This window comes from Rhinolophus sinicus, linkage group LG02, assembly GCF_036562045.2.
Source record: "Rhinolophus sinicus isolate RSC01 linkage group LG02, ASM3656204v1, whole genome shotgun sequence".
Classification (NCBI taxonomy): domain Eukaryota; kingdom Metazoa; phylum Chordata; class Mammalia; order Chiroptera; family Rhinolophidae; genus Rhinolophus; species Rhinolophus sinicus.
The window spans coordinates 188151663-188171545 of NC_133752.1; the positions used below are offsets into that span (position 1 = coordinate 188151663).

At 48.3% G+C, this 19883-nt stretch overlaps 2 protein-coding genes across 2 annotated transcripts in view; one reads left to right on the plus strand and one right to left on the minus strand.

Annotated features, from left to right (window-relative positions):
• SYN3 (synapsin III) overlaps nucleotides 1-19883 on the minus strand; it is a 407670-nt gene that overhangs the window by 218368 nt on the left and 169419 nt on the right. The window lies entirely within an intron of this gene.
• Nucleotides 16905-19883, plus strand: part of TIMP3 (TIMP metallopeptidase inhibitor 3) — a 57465-nt gene continuing 54486 nt past the window's right edge. The window contains exon 1 of the mRNA XM_019728422.2: nucleotides 16905-17330. Within this exon, the coding sequence (XP_019583981.1) occupies nucleotides 17210-17330 (121 nt within the window). The 5' untranslated portion in view covers nucleotides 16905-17209. The remainder of the gene's footprint in view (nucleotides 17331-19883) is intronic.

Genomic DNA, 19883 nt, shown 5'->3' on the forward strand with positions numbered 1-19883 from the left:
CTGGTGTGGGACACTGTATCTGGTTTCTGCTTTGCTGAACTGGGCTGGAATTTCCAGGGCTGCCGCTGGCCCTGGGAGGACAGGACAAGGAGGTAAGTGAGATAGATGGGTGTGTCAGGATTGTGTCCTGGGGAGTGGTGTACAGTTGACCAGAGATGGAGCTGTGCCTGAGCAGACAAGGCCGCCCAAGGGCCTCTGAATGGTGCACCGTCGGCTGCCCTAGTTTCTGTTACATCCCTGTACACCTTGGCATTTTACACCGAAGTGTGGGCAGACACTTGATAAGAGCTAGCTGCTATTACAAGTATTGCTTCTGTTTCTTTTCTTTCCTCTTTTCTTACTCTCTTCCTACCCCTTTCTCCCTCCGCCCATCAATTGTTTTATAATTGTAGAAGGCACTGGAGCTGCCAAGACCTGCAAGACTCAGTTGCTCACAATCTTGCCTGAGGTCCCACAGCCAGAAAGCAGACTCGCTTGGAAGATCCAACTTCTTGGGTCTTGTCTTTTCCTCATGCCTCCCTTCCTCTCCCTCCTACTGCTATGACACCCAGCATGAAGCCTTATCTATGTACCTGCTCAGTCAGTCCTTGAGGGTCTGATTAGGTCATGGTTAAGGGCACAAATCTTAGAACAAGACTATACAGGTTCGAATCCTGGCTCTGCCACTGATGGGCTGTGTGGCCTTGGGCAAGTTACCTAACCTCTCTGGGTTTCAGTTTCTCCCCTTATCAACGGAGATTATGATAATGTATTTGCCTCACTGGACTGGGTTGAAGCTTAAAGGAATTAACAGTAAAGTACTTAATATCAATGCCTGGCATACAGTAAGTGCTACTTAAGTGTTAGCTCTTATTATTATTGTTGTTGATGCACTGAGGCTGGGCCAAGGCACAATTGCTATTTAAGGGTTTCCAAGCTCATTTTTGGATGCATTTTCCTTTCTCCTGGGGCTGCCTTAGGTTTCTCCTGCAGAGAGTTAAAGTTCTGAGTACATCTGCAGCAGACTATGTTTCTCTTTCTCTTTCTTCTTTTCATCCCCTGGAAGAATAGCTTTCGTTTTTAAAACAGAGCAGAAAGCCTCAGCAAAGAGCTCCTTACCTCACAGTGAAACTTGCCTTCACAATGAGTCCTCCCCTTCCTATTTCCTCAAAGCGCTGGGGTTTTGTTTCTTTCCCCTTCAAAACCATTTCTGAAGGAAAATTCCAGAATAAGAAAGAAAAGAAATGGGGTTTTCAGGTCTTGTAGTCCTAACACAAGGAATCTGGCTTCCCTTAGCCTATGGAGCTGGGCCTTGAGGAAGTTTAGAAGTTAATCCAGTCTCCAGGATTTCACTGGAACCTCCAAAGGGCCAGTGGGACCAGCAACTGTCATTGCCATTCTATGGGGAAGGGAGCTAAAGACCCAGGGAGGCGAGGGGCTTGGTCTCAGTTCACAGTGGAAGCTGACACTCTGATACTTGAATTCTTGCCCTGTGGCTGCCTTCGTCCATTTGCTGAGCTTCTCGCCTGTCACTAAAGCTTACCTCCTCCTTTGCCTCCTCCTGTCACCATGACTTAATAATCACCTAGGAATTCATGGAGCAGTCACAGGAGGATGAGCAGTGACAGAGCTGTGGCCTCACTCGAAGAGCAGTAGGGAGGGGTGGGACCGTGGTTCACAGGAGCACATGTGCCTAGTCTAACCTGGGCAGCTGCTCCTCAGAACCCGGTAACTGCCCTGGAATTCGGACTCAGAGCCTTTGATAGGCCCCAAATCCTACCTGATGGCTCTGACCCTTGGGTCCTAGTGTCTCTGGGGTAAACTCAACCTCACCTCTAATGACTGACAGTCCTTGCTAGGCATGAACTCAGGAGGCAGACTGCCTTGGTTCCACTCCCAGCGAGACTGCTCAATAGTTGTGCCCACTGGCATGAACTATTGGTGCCTCGGTTTCCTCACCTGTAAAATGGGCATAATAATATCTGCCTCATATGGCTGTTTGAAGGTTAAGTGAGCGCATGTGTAAAAAGTCATTGGTGAAAGCAATATGAGTGCTTATTATTACTAGTTCCCTCTTTTCCAGGTTAAACTTTTCAAGTTCTTTCAACTGTTCTCTACACCCCATGATTTCTGGGGCTTTCAACATTCTGATCACTGTGTTTGGAGGTGAGCCAACGTGGCCCCCATGCTCTACTCCTCTTGGTATTCACATCCTTGCACAACTTCCTCCCTGAGTGCAGGCAGGGTCTATGGCATGCTTTCAACAACAGAATGCAGCAAAATGACAGGAGGTACGTGATGACGTGTATGTGGTCATCTTATACAAGACTGCAGTGCCCATCTCGGGAGGAGACTCTTCCCTGCTGGCTTTGAAGAAGCAACTTGCCATATAGTGAGCTGCCTATGGAGAGAGTCATTGGGTAGGAGGTGGGGGTGAACTGTAGTCCATAGCCAGAGAGAAACTGAGTCCATTGCAAACTGAATGCTGACAATAATCAAACGACCAAGGAAATAGATCCTTTCTCAGTCAGCTCCCAGATGAAACTGCAGCTCTGCCAACATCTTGTCTGTAGTCTTGCAGAAGACCCAGCTAAGCCATGCCTGGACTCCTGACCCTCAGAAACCAGGAGGACATAAGGTGTGTTGTCAGCCACTGAGTGTGTGGTAAAACTGTCACATAGCAATAGATAACTAATGCAGCCAGCTAACCACAATGGGAACTCTCCCCATCCACCTTGCTTTGGAAATGCTCTCGTATCTCAGTGGCTTAAAACAGGAGTCCCGGAATAGAACAGTGTGTCACTGCAGGCATTATCTTCACACTGCATGAGATGTGGCCATAAATCATGTCACTGCTTTTCTAATTGACATAAGAGAACAAATGCACTTGTCTATGCAAGAGCAGGCTTGAGCCGCTACTGTGTGCAAGCCCTGGGCTGGATGTTAGGAGGCAGAGGAGTCACCTTTCCCCGCCGTGCCCCCCTCCATCACAGTCCGACTCTCTGGCTCAGGTGTGTTCACCTGGTACAGCTCACATGCTTTCCTCTTACTTCCTTTCTATCTTTGTGTTACTTTTGTCTGTCATAGACGAGGCTGAGGAAGGAAAACGCCAGGTAAACTCACCTGTTACAATGGGTGGAGCCAAGAGGGGCCATCCAGCTCTGTGCTACGGAGAGCTATTCTGAGATTCTACGGCTCACGCGGCAGAGCCAGGTTATAGCTGTGCCTTCCGACACCTACGTAGCACAGGGCTCTTTCCTCAAACAAAACCCTGCCATTTTCTTCCTTGTGAGCAGTAAGGGTTTTGTGGTTCCGGGTGGAATTTTGGTGCATTCAGAGGGCCCCTCCTTACCTTCTCTTGGTTCTTGGGCAAATGAACTTGCTTCTCTGAGCCTCGGGCCCTTCATCTACAAAATGAGGCTAACAGCATCTATCTCACAGGGAGTCCAGGAAGGCTGATGGAATAATATATGAAGGTCATGGCTCCAAGCAAGTAGTAGAGAAGTGTGTGCTCCTATTATGAGGTTCTTACAGAAGGATTTAAAACTCTCATGCACCCCACCAGGGGGATGCATTTCATGAGGAAAACATTTATTGAGCAACTAAATGGTGCCTGACACTTTCCCAGAAGGCATTTTCTCAGATTAGAAGGATCTAGTAGAACTTTCACCTCATCCAAGAAGTCTCTGGTTACCCTGACGAAAGGAGCCCCCTGCTTGCCCCCCACCCCAAGGCATCGGTTTTCTCTTTCTCGTTGCATTTACAACACACTAAAATGGTTCACCTCTTTGCTCCACATCTACATCTATCTCCACCATGCAAATACAAGCTGTGAGAACAGGGACACATCTGTACTGTTTGCTGCTGTATTTCAGTACCCAGAGCAGGGTCAGACCCAGGGTAGGGGCTCTATAAATAAGGGGTTGTTGGAGACTATTTTGTTTTTTCCTATGAGGATTGGCTGTAAGAAGAAGGAAGAGAAGGAAATCCAAGGAATTCAAACCGCTTCAAAGAAGGAAAAAAATACAGCCTTGTAGTAAAACACACTTTCATTTACTTATTGTATACGTCCCATGTCCCAAGCGTAGTGACGAGCCCTCAACATGGGATATCTCATTTAATTCTCACATCAGCTTTATGAGGTAAGAGATTTTGGTGCCCCCAATTCACAGATAAGGAAGCTGAGGCCCAGAGAAATAAAATCTTCACATAAAGGCACACAGTTAGTAAGAGAGAGAGTTAGTAAGAGATAGAATGCAAACCCCAAGGGCAGAACTATCCCACACTGTAAAGCTGACGGTGGTCTTGTGGTTAGGAAATACACACTGAAATATTTAGGGCTGAAGAGGCATCATGTCTGCAGCTTATTTTTAAACAGTTGTGTGTGTGTGTGTGTGTGTGTGTGTGTGTGTGTAGAAGGGTGGGGATGAAGGAGGGAGGGAAAGAGAGGAAATGTAGTAATATGTTAACATTTGGGAAATGTGAGTGACAAGTATCTGGTAATTCTTTGAACTGTCCTCGCAATTTTTCTGTAAGTTGGAATTACATCAAAATAAAATACTTTCTAAAAAGCTGCTGGTGGGAAGAAAATACAACTCATGTCCCAGGGAGGAAGGGCCGAGAAGGCCAGGCTGAGCAGCCCGGTGGTACCAGGGAGGCATTGCACAGACACTGACAGGCTCCCCACTGAACCGCAGCTGCCCCACCTAGAGCATCCTGTAGGCTTTAGAGGTCACCTTCTAACCCAGCTGGTCATTCCGGAAGTTACCCACCAGCAGGCACATATGCACATGGTCAGGGAGAGCTTCATTCCTGCACGGTGTGGTTTCCACTCTAGTGAGCCAGGCAACATACCAGCCTCTCCATCTCAGGACAGGAGAGGGACACTGTCACGTAGTCGTCCCCTGGGCAAGTGCAGGCAGACACCTTTTGCACATTCCAACAATCACCCCCGGTAACAGGGGGCAGAACTTGAACTACACCAGAGGTGCAGGTTCCCATCAAGCGCTTGCATGCTCATTTCTTGGGACCACCATCATTTTACTACTAAAGGGCTCGCTGTTAGCCTTGTGTCCTGGTTCCTTCCTTTAACACAGAGACACCATCTTCCCACTACTTCCTAAACTAGCAGCCCCAGGGGGGAGGGGGTGCGCACCCATCCTAAAACCTGGGCTTTGGGGCCTGACAGACCTTGGTGACATCACTCCCAGTGGGATGACCTTGGGCGGCCGAGTTAACCTCCTTGAGCTGCCCTGATTTAACCTCATCTGGAAGATGAGAACAGTGGTGTCTAGCCTGTTGGGTTGTCGTGAAGATTAATGACCTTGACACATATTTATCGAACACTGATCTAGGCGCTGCAGTTAACAAGACAGTTCCTGACCTCAAGGAACTTCCATTCTAGTTGGGAAAAACAATGAACAAAAAATTAAACAAAGATTACTTTTTTTTTTTTTTTTCAGATAGCAATAAGTACTGAAAAGAAATCTGAAAAATTGGATGATGGGAGACATGAGTGATGGGGGATGGTTGTGCTACTCTAGCACGGGCGGATGTCTCTGAGAAGGTGACATCTGAGCTGGAAGCTGAATACAGAGAAGGCAGTGGCCATGGCAAGACCTGGGGAAGGCCGAGGGAGGCGGCAGGGCGGCCCTGGAGCGGGCACTGAGCTTGGCTTGGTTGAAAGGATGAGAAGGAGGCCAGTGTGGTGGGAACATGAGGGGCTCGAGGGAAAGCGGTGGATAGAAGGGCAGTGACGGTGGGGGCTACATCAAAGGGTGGGGCACGTAGAATTGATTTTAAACGCACTAGGAATCCACAGAGAGTTTTGAGGAAGAGAGTGTTATGATATCTGATTTTTTTTTCTGAAATCAGATAATATATGTAACGTTATTAGTACAGGACGCGACGCAGAGTAGATATTAATAAAGGATAGCTTTATCATTGTTTATCATTCCCAGGCATCACCACTCATCGTTACAGACTTCCAGAAGGTGGGTGGCCCTTGCATATCTTCCTTCTAGAAGCCGTGCTCCTGGATGCACCTGACTAGGGGTGGAGGAGAGCAGTGGGAACTATTCCTGACCCCTTTGACTTCCTCCCTCTTCCCCGCCACCCCCAACCTCCACCCCAAGGCAACTGCCAGCCACCTCTGACAGGCCAAGGGATAGCCAGGGTAGGCTCGCTGGGCCCCCGCTCCAGCTGGCCCCAGTTCCAGGCCTCCTAGCCGCCTTCATGTTACTGTAAAAATGCAAAGCATTCCAGCCATTTTAATTACTAGGCGTTGCATAAGCCAGCAACCAGATCATACAAAGGAACAACAGACAAAAATTATTTTTCAACATGCCTTCAAGCCTCTCCCTCCTTTTCCTCTGAAATCAGCCTCCAATCACTGGCTCGCAGGCCTGGAAAAGCACTCCAGGTATGTGCAATCTCTTTTAGGTTTGTTGATGTGACATCAAGATCTTTCTTCTCTAAATACTTGCGGCAGAAGCAGTTCCAGCTACCTTCAAGCAGTTCGGAAAGTTACTGGTCATATTCCTACTTGACACGCTAAGACTGTCATAGGGGATCTATATTGTACACACTGAGAACTTTGCTATAAAACGGAGTTCAATGTACGGTGGGTCTGTCTGGGCACCAAGTTAGGGGGATTTTAGTTCCTGAAATTCCAAAATGACCTCATTATAAGGTACTCCCAAGGCATGAACCCCAAACACAGTATTTCAGTAGTGTTTAAATGTGGAAAAGAATTTCTTAAAAGTTGTATGTGATGAGAGGAGCCTCCAGTTTCCTAATTCTGAGTTTTCAGTAGCTTCTGAACTCTTGCTTCACTACTAATCTAATAGTTTGTTGAGGACCTACTGTGTGTCAGACCTTGTGTTAAATACTCAGAAGAGAAAACTCAATCAGACTTTGCCAATTAGCTCACTTTCTAAAGAGAGGAAATGACACAGAAACTTGATAATCCCAGCATAGTGTGATGAATATCAAGGCAGAGATAATCGCTGATGGGTGGCACCCAGCTTGGGTGGAAGGAAAGGCTACTTGTAGGAGACGACGCCCAATAATAGTCTTGTCTTAACAGTAATATTGACAGTGGCCACCCATTGATGGCTGACTTTGTGCTAAGCTTTCTTTCTACTAAATACTTTTCCATATATCATCCTATTTATTTCTCACAACTCTATGAAGTAGGCACTAATGCTGTCCCTATTTTACAGATGATAAAACTGAGGCACAGAAAAGTTACTTGTCCAAGGTCACACAGCAAAGAAATGGTGAGCTGATAAATATTTAACTAGCTCTCCAGGACACGAAGCCCTGATTTGTACCATCTGCCAATTGCTGTGGTGTAAATACTCCAATCGTGGCCAATTTTAAGTTCCGATGTGATGACGCTGAATGCAGAGGTAGGAAGAATGTGCACATTATATATTATAAGAATATAATATAAGAATATTATGGAATATTTCCACCATACAGATGCAATAGTTGGAAATTACCTCTAGCGCTTAGATAGGAGTATAATGTAATACAACAATTTGGACGTGGTGAGTTCTAAATGTTTATTACCCTTGTTTTTAATACAACTTATTTAATTATAAGTTTATATAATTCAATTTTTAATAATGGCTGTACTCAACAACTGACCTGCAAAATTCTAGGAAATTGAATAATCAGCTCTCCTAAACTAGCCCACCACTGGGGGCTCCAGAATTCACTCCTCCCTGCTCTAGACCAGGCACTCTAGGACAAGGGAACAGCCTACCGCCTGAACAAAGACCTAAGATGTGGCTATGGTAGGACAGAACAAAGGTAACATTTAATGTTCACAAAATGTTTTCAACCGATCACTGGAGCGCAGAGAGGTGGTTATAAGCACAGAACCGGATCCAACCCTTATGAACTTGTGTGACCTTGGACAAGTTACCCAGCCTCTCTGTGCCTCAACTTCCTTTTCTGTAAAATGGGCATGATAATAACAGCCCTTACACCACAGACTTGTGAGAATTAAATACATTTCTATCTGTAAAGTACATAGAACAGGGCCTGGCACATAATAAATGATCAGCCAATGTTATTTATCGATTTTTTAAATCCTTGAAACTACGTCCGTGAATTAGATGTTTGTCCTCAGTTTATAGAGAAGAAATAGAAGCTTAGAGAGAAACTGAAACAGAGGAGTTGGGACTTGAAAGGGGTCCTGATTCTAGCTTCTGTGCTCATTCCAACGGCTGGAAATCATCGTGACTCTATCTCATATTATTCTCCAGGAGGTCTGCTGATGTACTTTCTGCCCTAGTGAGTATCTCTTCTGATAGGGGTCACATCTGAGTCACATTCTCATACAACCTGATCAGTGGGTGCAAGGTATTCTGGGAATGGAGACTCACCCGGTGACAGGCACTGGGCATCTCCCCCTTGTATCTGCATGTTCATATTCTCCATGAAGAGGCCACTGGCAGGGTGGTTAGGAGCATGGGTTCTTGAGCCACACGCTCTGGTTTCAAACCCCTGCACTGCAGCATTTTGGCCAGGTGATTTTGAGCAAAATACATAATCTCTCCGTACATTTGTTTCCCTATCTGAAGAAAACAGGGGTGGTGAGGATAATCCCATCTACTTCACAGCTTTTGCTGTAAGAATTAGTCTGAATTAATGTATGCAAATCACTCAGAAGAATGCCCAGTACCCAGTAGGCACTCTGTAAGAATTAGCTATTACTATGGAGTTTTTGTTTTCTTTGCCTCCTGCTTTCCCCCATCCTCCTTTGGGTATTACTTACACGGTCAAAGGGGACATGGGAATATGCTTCTCCTGAATAACACAGGTCATAGGCTACTTGAGGGCAGAGGCTGGTCTCATTCATCTCTCCTCCTGTAGGACCACAGCCTGGGGGCGAACTGGGGCAAGACACGCTCTACTTATGTAGGTTCTCAGTGAGAATTTACTACGTGCCAGGCCCCGTGCCAAGTGCCTTATTCACCATACCTCGTTTGATTCTCCTGAAGGTCCTACGAGGTATGAACCTCCCCTCCATTTTACCACTGGACATCTGAGGTTCTGAGAGGTTAAGGAACTTGTTCAAGGTCACGGTGCAAGAGTGAAGAAGAACCAAAACCCAGGTTTATTAGGAGCCTTGGCCCCTAATCTCCTTGTCAGACTGCCTTCCAGAACATTCCATTGGGAAGTTCTGAAAGATAAAATCCAACTCCCTGGTTTTACATTTGAAGAAAGGGGGTTCATTGATTTCCTCAAGGTCACCCAGCTACTGTGTGTGGTAGAACTAGGACAGAATCCTCGTATATTGTCTGAGTCTCATGCTTGACATTTCAGGAGGAAATGAAGCCATATTCAGTAGCTATTAAAGTGTACGAATCAGTATTCCATCAGCTTGTTCTCGTTTCTGGGTCCTTTCTTTGTAATACAAATGTGATTTTCTTGTGGCTTCCATCCAAATTCTGAGGAAGAAAGGGCACACCCACACCATCAGAAATTGCCTGCCATGTCATTTCTCCTGCCTTTTCTCCACTGCAAACCAGGCACAGAGCAAGAGACGCATCTCACTGGCTTGATGATAAAGCGTCCTCACCAGCAGTTGGTGGGGAGGTACCGTGCCTCTCTGCTTGGTTGTATGATACAGTGACCAAGAGCTCTGAGCATCCAATGGGAACCGAAAAGACAACGAAGGAATCACCAGCACTTCAAGTGTCCCAATGAACCTACGGGTATAGTGGGTTTGTAGTCTCTAGAAAGAGTGCTGTTTGGGAAGGAGACCTCCGGGTTTAAACCACAGCTCTGCTACTTTCTCGCTTGTAAGAAACTGGACGTGGAATTTTACTCCTTTGAGCTTCAGTTTTATTTTTACCTTCTGACTCCTTTCATCCACTCCCACACACTAATCTGATCTATGTATCTATGAGCTTGCATTCTTTTTAAAAAATTCCACGTGTAAGTGAGATCATATAGTATTTGTCTTTCTCTGACTTATTTCATTTAGCATAATGCCCTCAGGGTTAATCTATGTTGTCGAAAATGGCAAGCTATCATCCTTTCTAATGTCTGAATAATGTTCCATAATTTCTCTATCCATTTATCCATTGATGGACACTTAGGTACTTAGGTTGTTTTCATATTTTGGCTATTGAAAATAATGCTGCAATGAATATGGGGGTGCAGATACCTTTCCGAGTTAATGTTTTTGCCTCCGTTTTCTTGACTGTAAAATGGGCATAAAATAATATCTATTAGTTAGCGTTGTGAGGATTGGAGGAAACACTGTATTGAAAAGTGAATTGTACGGAGCTGGAACTCAACTAATGCGAGTTCCTTCCCCTTTTCTTGTCTTAGAAATCTTTCCCAGCTTATCATCCCAAAGTTGATGAATGTTGCAGGGAAGGGAAATGACTCTAGCTGAATCCTGAAAGTAAAAGAATCCTGACAGATGAGAGGTAGGGATTATATTGGTGGTAGATGCATTCCAGACAAAGAGTGCAGTGTGAACAAAGCCTCAGAGCAGGAAAATGATGGCTGAAGTAGAAAGGGTTGGGAAATGGGAATTAGGGCATAAGTTTGGAGAGGCCAGCGAGGACAGGTCTGCTGTTGCATAACTGCAGGGGCAGCCATCGCATTATATTCTATGTGAATGGACCTCCTCTGTGGAGCCCTGGGAAGAGCCAGATCCCAGAGAGCCTTGCGTGCCTCTCTTTGGAGTGGAAGACTTTGTTCAGACAGGCATGGAGAGCAAATTAATCACCTAAAGCACAAGACCGCATGATTTCAGATTTATATCTGATAAACTTTACAGGAGCGGCAGTGCAAAAGTTGAATTTGATAGAGAAAGACTCGGGGTAGGGTGACCAATTATGTGACTATTGAAATTGTCAGGAAAGAATCTTTGGGAGCCTGATCCGAGGCAGACACGGTGGGAATGGGGAGAAGCGGATGGTTAGAAGATGTGTGGAGTGAGAATTGATGGGACTTGGCAAATGATGGTGCCCATTGGTGGAGATGGGTAACACCACAGCTGGGCTGAGGGAAAAAGACAATGCGCTTTGGACCCTTTGGAGTCTGAGGAGGCCATGGGACCTCCAGGTGTCATTGTCCAGGGGGAAGTTGGATGCAGACTGCAGCTCAGAGGGGTACTGCTGATTACAGGGCCAGTTGTACCCATTCCAGCACACATGGCACAGTGATAAGTAGAACCGGGGGAGAGGGTGGGATTAGCCAGAAGAGGAGGGAAGGCAGCCAAGGACGGGAAATTGGGAAACACCTACATTTTAGTGTCAGGAGGAGCCTGCAGAGTCTGCCAAGAAGACTGAGAAGGTACAGGTGGAGAGGTAAAACGTGAAAACCCAGCCAGTGCAGTCTCAGCTGCCGAGGTTAAGGGAGAACAGGATCAGGGGTGTCCAATGCTCTGTGCATCGTCCCTGTAGCCTAAGACAAGTCCGTTTCAGCTGCAGCAGGTTCCACTGAAAAGAGCTCGAGTGCCTTGGCAGAGACAGGATTTCCAGCCCAGTCTCCCAGGAGAACGAGCATCCATCCATCCCATTCCCTCCCCAGGCCTGAGAGTACACACCAGAGACACTCATGTGCATCTACTGTGCAAAGCTGAGCATGCAACCTTCAGAGAAAGCACAAAGGAGCCACCAGAGGTAAAGGAAAAACACACGAACGCCTCGGGCATAAGGAAGACATTAAGACCGGGTCGACGAGGAGAAGTTCTCCCTCCACTTCAGGCTAGTCTTCTCAGGAATGAACAACTGAGCACACAGTCGTTAAAAAGCAAAAACGGCAAGAGCTGGAATATTCTGTTTCCCATCTCCCACCACCCCAGAAAACACGGGGCACAAAATGTCTGTGCAGTGCACATGTGTTTTCTGGCTTAAAATCCCCGGGAGTCGCTGGGGGTGGAAAGAAATGTGAAAACCCCAGGGTTCAAGTGAAGCAGCCAGACGCTCTTCTTGAGGGGTCTTCACTCCCTGGCAGGGCTGGGGGAGAGCAGGGGCAAGAACGTTCTGCAATTTTACTGCCATGAAATTGGCTCCAGATGGAAACGAGAAAAGGTGTTTACTCCCTGCGAGGGCCAGACACAGAAAGAACCTGAAGTACCTACCATCTTAGGTCCCTAATGCCCCAGGGCTGGGCCGCAGCCCCACTGAGGGCATATGGGGGGGTGGTGGTGGACCAGGGCTGTCTGTTGCTTGGGAGAGGCCAATTTGAATGGAATGACTTTCAGATGGTCCGTGGGCTTGGGGAAGGCATTGTGGCGAGGGTCTGGAGAAGAAGGAGCCAAGGAAGGAGCAGGGGAGCAAAAGGGTATTCTTCCATGGGGCAAGAGAAACAATACATGTCGTGTCAGCACCTTCTCCGGGTTTGATTTCCAGAGGTCAGCTCAGGAAGAGTGGGGCTGTGGCATCCTCGGCTGTGTTCCCAGATCCCTGATCCCCCCAAACCCATGATTCACAAGGATTCTCTCTTCCCAAGAGCAAGTCTCCCCTTGGGTTGATGTATGGCCAGCTGGAGGGTGGAGAAGCTGGGCAGCTGCGGACCCAGACGGGGTGCTGACTGAGAGCTTTGTGGCTATTGCAGACGGGAGGGGTTCGCTTCACCCACGCAAAGGCACCCGCACCCCACTGATGAGTGTGGAATTGTGCTGCTGCTGCCTTCAGCGAGACTGTCTGAGACTGCAGGCTGACGGGATGGGTGTTCTCAGGCTTACAGCACCCCCTAGCACTGGCCAGAGGGATAGGGCTCCGTGAGCTCCACCTGCCCATCTGAATACTGGGAAGGGGTTGGTGGGGCCAATCACTGACTCATTCAACTAACACTTACTGACTTCTTTGTTCCCAAAACTCCATCCCTGTCCGCAAAGGGCTTATAGTCCAGGAAGAGAAGCAGACAGGTAAACAATCAATTACAGTCAACTAAGTGGTGTGAAAGAAAGAAGCACAGGAAGCTTTGGGGATACACAGGAGAGGGTTGATGAAGGCAGGGGAGGGGAATCAGGAAAGGCTTCCTGGAGAAGGTGACATTTAAGCTGCGATCTGAACCCAGTATAGAAGTCCAGTGAATTTGGAAATAATGCATGGAGACAATAAAAGATGTATTTCCTCATCTTTTAGTGCTTCTGGTCCAAGAGACAAACAGACAGTAAAACAAGAGATTACAATGGGGCTCTATCAGAAACAAGACCTCAGTCTCTCCTATGCCTTCACCATCACAATCTTTGTTTGCAGCCTGAGTCATGGGGGAGAGACTCTCAATATGTGTTGATGGAGAGAATGGCAGATGCGCTTCAGTGTTGGGCACATTTGATTTGCCTCAAACCTGTCTAAATGGCAAGATCTGTCTTCCCTTCAGAAACACTCACTTTGACCCTGAGATTTTCCCTGGGAATCTCAGACTTTTCAAACCAAAGAGGGGATCTTGGAGACCACTGAGTTATATCTTTCATCCAATACAAATGGAAATGGAGGCCTTGATAGGTGAGGTAACCTGTCCACACACACAACTGTTCTTCTGTAGCAACTTTTGAAACAAATCTCAGATTTTTTTTTTTTTTTTTCACCCAAGCATCTTTTGTTCCCCAGACGGAAAGTTTCCATGTATCTCTTTGTAGCACTATGCTTGGAATGTTTTCAAAAGGCATCAGACAATAATTTAGGAAGGAAAAAATAAACACACCAAAGATAAACTTCTGAGAGCAGAGAGCCGTATTCGTTCCAATTGGCTCAGAGGTGATGATTATCATAATAGACATCAGTGCAGGTGGAATTCTCCACAAGTCGGTCACTATACAAAGATTTTGAAATGAACTCATTGGCAGATTTGAAATGCAGATCTAGGATGGTGAGTGGCATGGCCAGAGTGCAAGCATTAGGTCATGTGCTGCAGTGGGGGGACTGAGACCCGTGAGTGTATGGGAGAGAGCCCAGGGGCGGGGACAACAGGGGAGGGGTCAGGGGGCTGCAGCACGATCTTAGCGAGGCCACGAGCTGGCCATGTGGTGCTGGGCCAATTCCTTCACCGGTCTGCATCTTATTTCCTCAGGATGGGACTTCTAAACCTCTGTGAGAGATGTCCCACAGATCCCAGCATTCTGTCACTTGATATGAAGAGGATGGTCATGGACTCACCTTTCCTAGAAAAGTTCCAGGAAAGGGAATATCGGGTCAGTCTGGTAGGTTTGAGGACAGGCCAGCTACATGCTGAAACTTCTCCTGCTCTTCCAAGGTTTATAAATCTATCATTGTTCTTAGCTGTCAAGCGAAAGTAGGAGAGCCAATATCTTCATTCCTATCATTAGCCCCAGGTTCACTCCATCTAGCTTATAAAGTGGCCTTGAAAAAGCAATTCTTACATGTTACTAGGTCCATGGACACTATGACAACAAGATTGGTGGCTGTGAGTTTTGCTCGCTGGAGGGGCTGACCCTGGCAGAAGGGCTCCCCCCAACAAGCATTCACGGGGCTCGCTCTTTCTCTTCCTCGGGGTGAGCACTGAGCTGACCTTATATGGGTGGGCAGAGACATTAGGGAGAACTACTCAACTGAAAGGGCAGCTGAACTCCAAAGACGATAAGTGGACATCTTAGGATAGGAGCAAGAGGAAATAAACCAAAAGGCAATTTCATTACCTTTCAGCTGGAAAAACAATCAGATGACTTTTGCGCTTACATAATCAAGTCACTGCCATAATCAAATGTGTCAGATGCTTTCTACAAGGAACCTGCGGCTTGAAGTTCAGCAAAACTTACCTGCCTCGTCCTCACGTATTCTAGGCAAGCCTTCCCTGGGAGAAAACATTGGGATTCTGGATAAAACTGTAAAGTGAAAAGAAAAACGAGGAGACAGGGCTTCTATCACGTGAGATGCTTATCCAAAGTGGATTTGGTCTGGAAAGGCTCATAATGCCTTCCACATGACTGGCACTGTGCAGGGATAAGAGAAACTCACAAATTCCACCAAGTATGCCCTCATTCAACTTGGATCCTTGGAGCAGTCTCCTGAGTGTCCACGGCACAAGACTCAATGGACTGATGGCCACACCTACACTCAAGTTTCCTGTGACCTTATTTTGTGTTCTGAGGCCTAAAAAGCAGTGTGGCCAAGTATCTCAGAACTCAAAGTGTTTCTAGTGACGTTGGGGAAATAGTACAACCATATCCTGTGAAACAATGAGCAAAGTACTGGAGTAAATATGGAGAGAAGGAAAGATCTACATGAGTCAGGTTATAGATACAGTTGAGGTGGGAAGGGTCTTAAAAATGGGGAAGGCGACAAGACAGAAAACTGTAAAAACTAGAGTCCTTTCCTTATAGCTAAAATTTTTAAGGGAGAAAAGAGAATTTTAAAAAATCTTGGAAATACCATTTCCAGTGAAATCTTCTGCTTCTGCCATCCCAAGTGTGACTTTTCTGAGGTGTAAATAGTTTCTGAGAACGAGGTTGAACTTGCATTTCTGAGCAGTATTCCCAGTCCTTTTTTGTTCCAAACTTTTAATATTTTCATAGCTCAAACATTCAAGTCTCTTTCTAAATGAGATGAGTTGGTAGAGAAAACGAAGAGAGACGCAAGAGTAAAAAGAAGATGCCAGCTGCAAAAGGGCATTCGCACCGTTAGGGCTAATTCTCTTAAGGTAGAAATGAATGAATTGAGTCCCTGGCTGGTTGCCAAGTCATGTCACCTTTCTGTACCAGTTTCCTCACCTGGAAAGTGTGATTAAAACTGTGAGTTTTCCCTACCCAGAAGCATGATTGTGAGATATAATAAAGTGAGGGATATAAAATATAAAGCAGAATCAAGATGTTACTTAATAATAAGGATAGTCATAGTATTAGTTACTAGCAATTATCCATTATAGTTCATAGTCTAGAATCCTGGCTAATCTTCCAGGATCTGGTCTTATCGCCATTTCGGATCAGTTCACCCCAAATTCCTTGCTGAAGGATGGAGACCTGTCTGCCCTAAGTGAGGTTACCAATGCCTCCTGTCCTTTCTACTTAACTGTTTTCCAAGTAAGTTCAAGGCTCTTGCTGTTCTCCCTGGCTGGTGTTCTCTCCTGCCGGATGCCACATGGCTAAGCCATTTTGTTCACATCTCAGCTAGGATGTCACCTCCTCGGAGACTTTCCTCTTCCTATCCCTCCACCTTCATTTCTAACGCATGACTTTGTTTTATTTTCTTCATAGCACTATCACCATAGACAATTACCCTACGTATTCATGGATTTCCTGACGTATTGCCGGTAAGTTCCGTGGGAGCAAGAACTTTGCTTGGCTCATCCCAGCACCCAGAACAGTGTATGTTGAATGACTTCACGATTTACTCCGCGTGAGTCTGGGGAACCGACCTTCTACTATTACAGCCAGCTCCAAAAGGCAGATGGCTTCCTCAGACAGGAAAGTCAGGGGCTGGAGGTGGGGGTTAGAGAAGGTAGGTCATCTACCTGTTTTTTCCCTCCAGAGCCTGCCCTCTCCAGAGAAGGTGGAGAGGTAGCCTTTCTCCTAAGCTTTTCTACCGGGTGCAAAGTCTCCAGGGCCAGGGCCACCTCTGATCTGCGGAGAGGTTGGTACTGCGAGGGGTGGTAGTAGATTCTGGTTTAGGTCAGAGGAGCCCAGAGGGCGGGGTGGGCGTGTGGCAAAGGTGCGGGTGAAAGGGGGCACGCGGGGATTGTTCCGAGGGCCGTCTGCGAGCCCGGGTCGGAGGCCGGTCCCAGTCCACCCACTCGCGTGCCCACAGCCGCATTATTCCCTATAAGGATCTGAACCGTCCCGGGTGACCCCGCCCCGTCGCCCCGTGCCCCCGGACCCGCCCCCTTTTCGGAGGCCCGATGAGGTAATGCGGCGCCGCGATTGGTCGGAGGGGCGGGCCCCGGGAGCCCGCGAGGGAGTGCCGGGGGGGAGGACCGCGTTATATCACTCGGCCGCCGGGCAGCGGCGCAGAGCGGGTTCTCAGACGGCTTCTCCTGCTCCTACTCCTCCAGCGCCGGCTCCAGCTCCCGCTCCTTGACCCAGAGAGAGCGCCGGCCCACGGAGTCGTGCGCCAGCGCCGAGGCAGCCTCGCCGCGACCCGTCCCGTCCCGCCGGGTACTCGGTGGGCAGCACACCGGAGGCCGAAGTTGCCCTGCACGGCCGGGTGGGCGAGCTCCGGCTGCAGCGGCCCCGCCGGCGGCGCGCACCGCAACTCTGAAGAGGCGAGCGGCAGCCCCTGCAGCGGCAACCGCAATGACTCCGTGGCTCGGGCTCGTCGTGCTCCTGGGCAGCTGGAGCTTGGGGGACTGGGGTGCCGAGGCGTGCACGTGCTCGCCCAGCCACCCCCAGGACTCCTTCTGCAACTCTGACATAGGTAAGCGATCCCGGTGTCCCCGCTGGGGCTCCGCAGTCCCCCCTCGCGCGCTGCAGCCCGGACTGGGGCGCTGCGCGGGGTGGCGTGGCGAACTCCCCTCTTTTTTTCTGCCTGGACTTGAGGCGGGGGCTCTGGCGTAGCCAAGAGGGAGATGCCCTGTAGAGAGACCCCGCAATGGCTGAATGAACCCTTTGCAGCCTGTGCTCTCTCCTTTTAGGGAATGAGGTCCCTATGGGTCCTTTTGACATATGGAAAAATTTCCTTTTCACGATGGCGGGAGGAAGGGCTGGGGGAGAATGGTGGGAGAGGGTTCCTAAAACTTGGAATGCCAACTAAACTGCTGGGATGTTGAATAGTTTTCTTTTTCTTTTCTTTAAGTTGGCAGCCATGTGCACAAAAAGTTGCAGGAAAAACTTGAAGTTTTCTGAGTTTGCATACTCCTGCTCCCAAGTTCATTCTTTTCATTGAGACTAAGACCAGCCTAGAGCTTCCCAGGCAAATGCTAACTGAGCTTCTTGAACTGCCAAGTGTGGGTGGATTTGAGGGGAAAAATGAGAAGAAAGCTGTGGGGTTGACCCTCGCCCGAGGAACTATGTTTGAGAGGCTGATAGCATGCAAGAGGTGGCGTGTGTGTCTGTCTGTGTGTGTGTGTGGGGGGTCACTTATCACATAACAGTGAGAATTCACAGGAAGGCAATTTTTTTTTTCTTGAATGTGTGCGGGGAGGGGGCAAAGGAGCAGTGGAAAATAGATTTGTCACCAAAAGAATAAAGATGCCACAGGTAACATCCTGGTGACAATTCCAGACTGGACTTGGGCCTTGATGAGAAAGCCTCAGTAAGAAGGAGACCCAGTTTTTATTGAGGGCCTTGAGAGTGTCCTGGGAGACCCTGTTTGGGAGTGCTCGGGACACTTGTTTGGATGGCCAGAGGTGGAGTAGCAGCTGGAAACCATCTCTCCTCTCCTTTCCAGCTCATAAAGCATGCAAGTCCAGTGGCCCCCGCCGTGTGTGTGTGTGTGTGTGTGTGTGTGTGTGTGCTGGGTTTGGGGTGGGACAGTCTAGCCGCTCTGCCTGTGTCGATTCAGAGGTGAAGAATGGAGCATGTGTATTTTAAGTACAGTCATAAAGGGGAAGGAAATTTTCCACTGAGTCCTGGGTAAGGGCCTCCACAAGTGTGCTGCAGGGAAGGAGGGGGAGGACGCAGGAGCCTGGCAGGGGAGGCAGCTGATGTTGGGAGGGGTGCTGCTGACGGGCCGGCCTCGCTTAGGAGAAGTCAGGGAGGTGGCTGTGGTGACCAGGTCAGTCCACTTGGCAGAGGCCGGTGTTGGTATGGCTGGGGGTCACCCTTGTTAGAGGTTTCCCGGAGCCTGTGTTGCACACCCTTCCCTCTCTGGGGGATCCTGGCTGGCTCCACGGTTTGTGGATTGCCTGGAAGGATTCTTCGGGGTTGCCTGAGGCCTGGAAGGTTTTCTCCCTTCTCCTGACTCCTTCCCCCCAAGTTCCACTTAGCCTGTTTCTTCTCAGCCCATAGGTGACCTTCCCACCTGAGGAGTGTTGGGAGCTGCTGCTGCTGGTGGGTTGGGTCTTGCTCAGTGAGGAGCATACGTTGGAGCCAGGAGGCTGATAGGCGGAGTCAGGGTGTCCTCTTTTGCAGGACAATGGCTCGGTGTTCCAATGACAGTGTTCCATTAGACTTTTGGGTATGTGGGCAGAGGGAGTCCCTCGCCCTTGGCTTTGGGTTGCCACCCTGCAAGTGGACCAGGGAACAGTGGGTGAACAGAAACAAGGGGACACTGCCTGATTCTGTTTCCTGCTGGCGATCTGGGCTGATGCAGAAAGTTTCTTGTCATTTCTCTGGATTTATTCAAGAAATATCACTCACACACACCCCACCCCCATAAACTGACCAGAGAAAAGCTAAGTTGCCAGGAACTACAGAAAAACCAGAACATTGCGGTTGCAAAACTAATACAGGAATAAAAAATCTTTGATACGCTGGCCCCGATCCTAAACTGTTCTGCCTGGGCTCGGTGTGGTGACTGCACTAGTGGGGCGATGAGATAATGCTTTTAAAAATGGGAGGTGTGGATGTGGGCCGCTTGCTTGTTGACCTCTGCTGCCTTACAGTACCCGCTGGCGTCCAGCAGGGGGCTCCCAGTTTTCCTAGTCGTAGCCTTTCTAGTTTCCAGTCCTGGTTGCAGACCCTGCCAGTTCTCTCTCTGAAGGAAGTTGATAGCAGCTCCCCAATTCCCCTTGACCCCTATGACCCCACCAATCAATGCTGTAGCCCATTAAATATGCTCAAGCCAGCCTACCAGCTTCCTCTTCCAGAACCTCCCTGACTATTTTTCCTCCTTGTGGCCAGGTGCCATGTTGCTGGGTAAAGGGCATGACATGCTTGGCTTGGCTCTTTCTAAGGAAACCCCCCCATGGCCTTCCCTCTCTTTTCTCCTCATCCACAGGTGTCTCTTTTTGCCCTTCTCCCCTAAAGCCCTGGGGATTGGCACTGTCTTCTGGGTGAGGAGGAGTTAAAAGGTGTTTCTATGGCAACT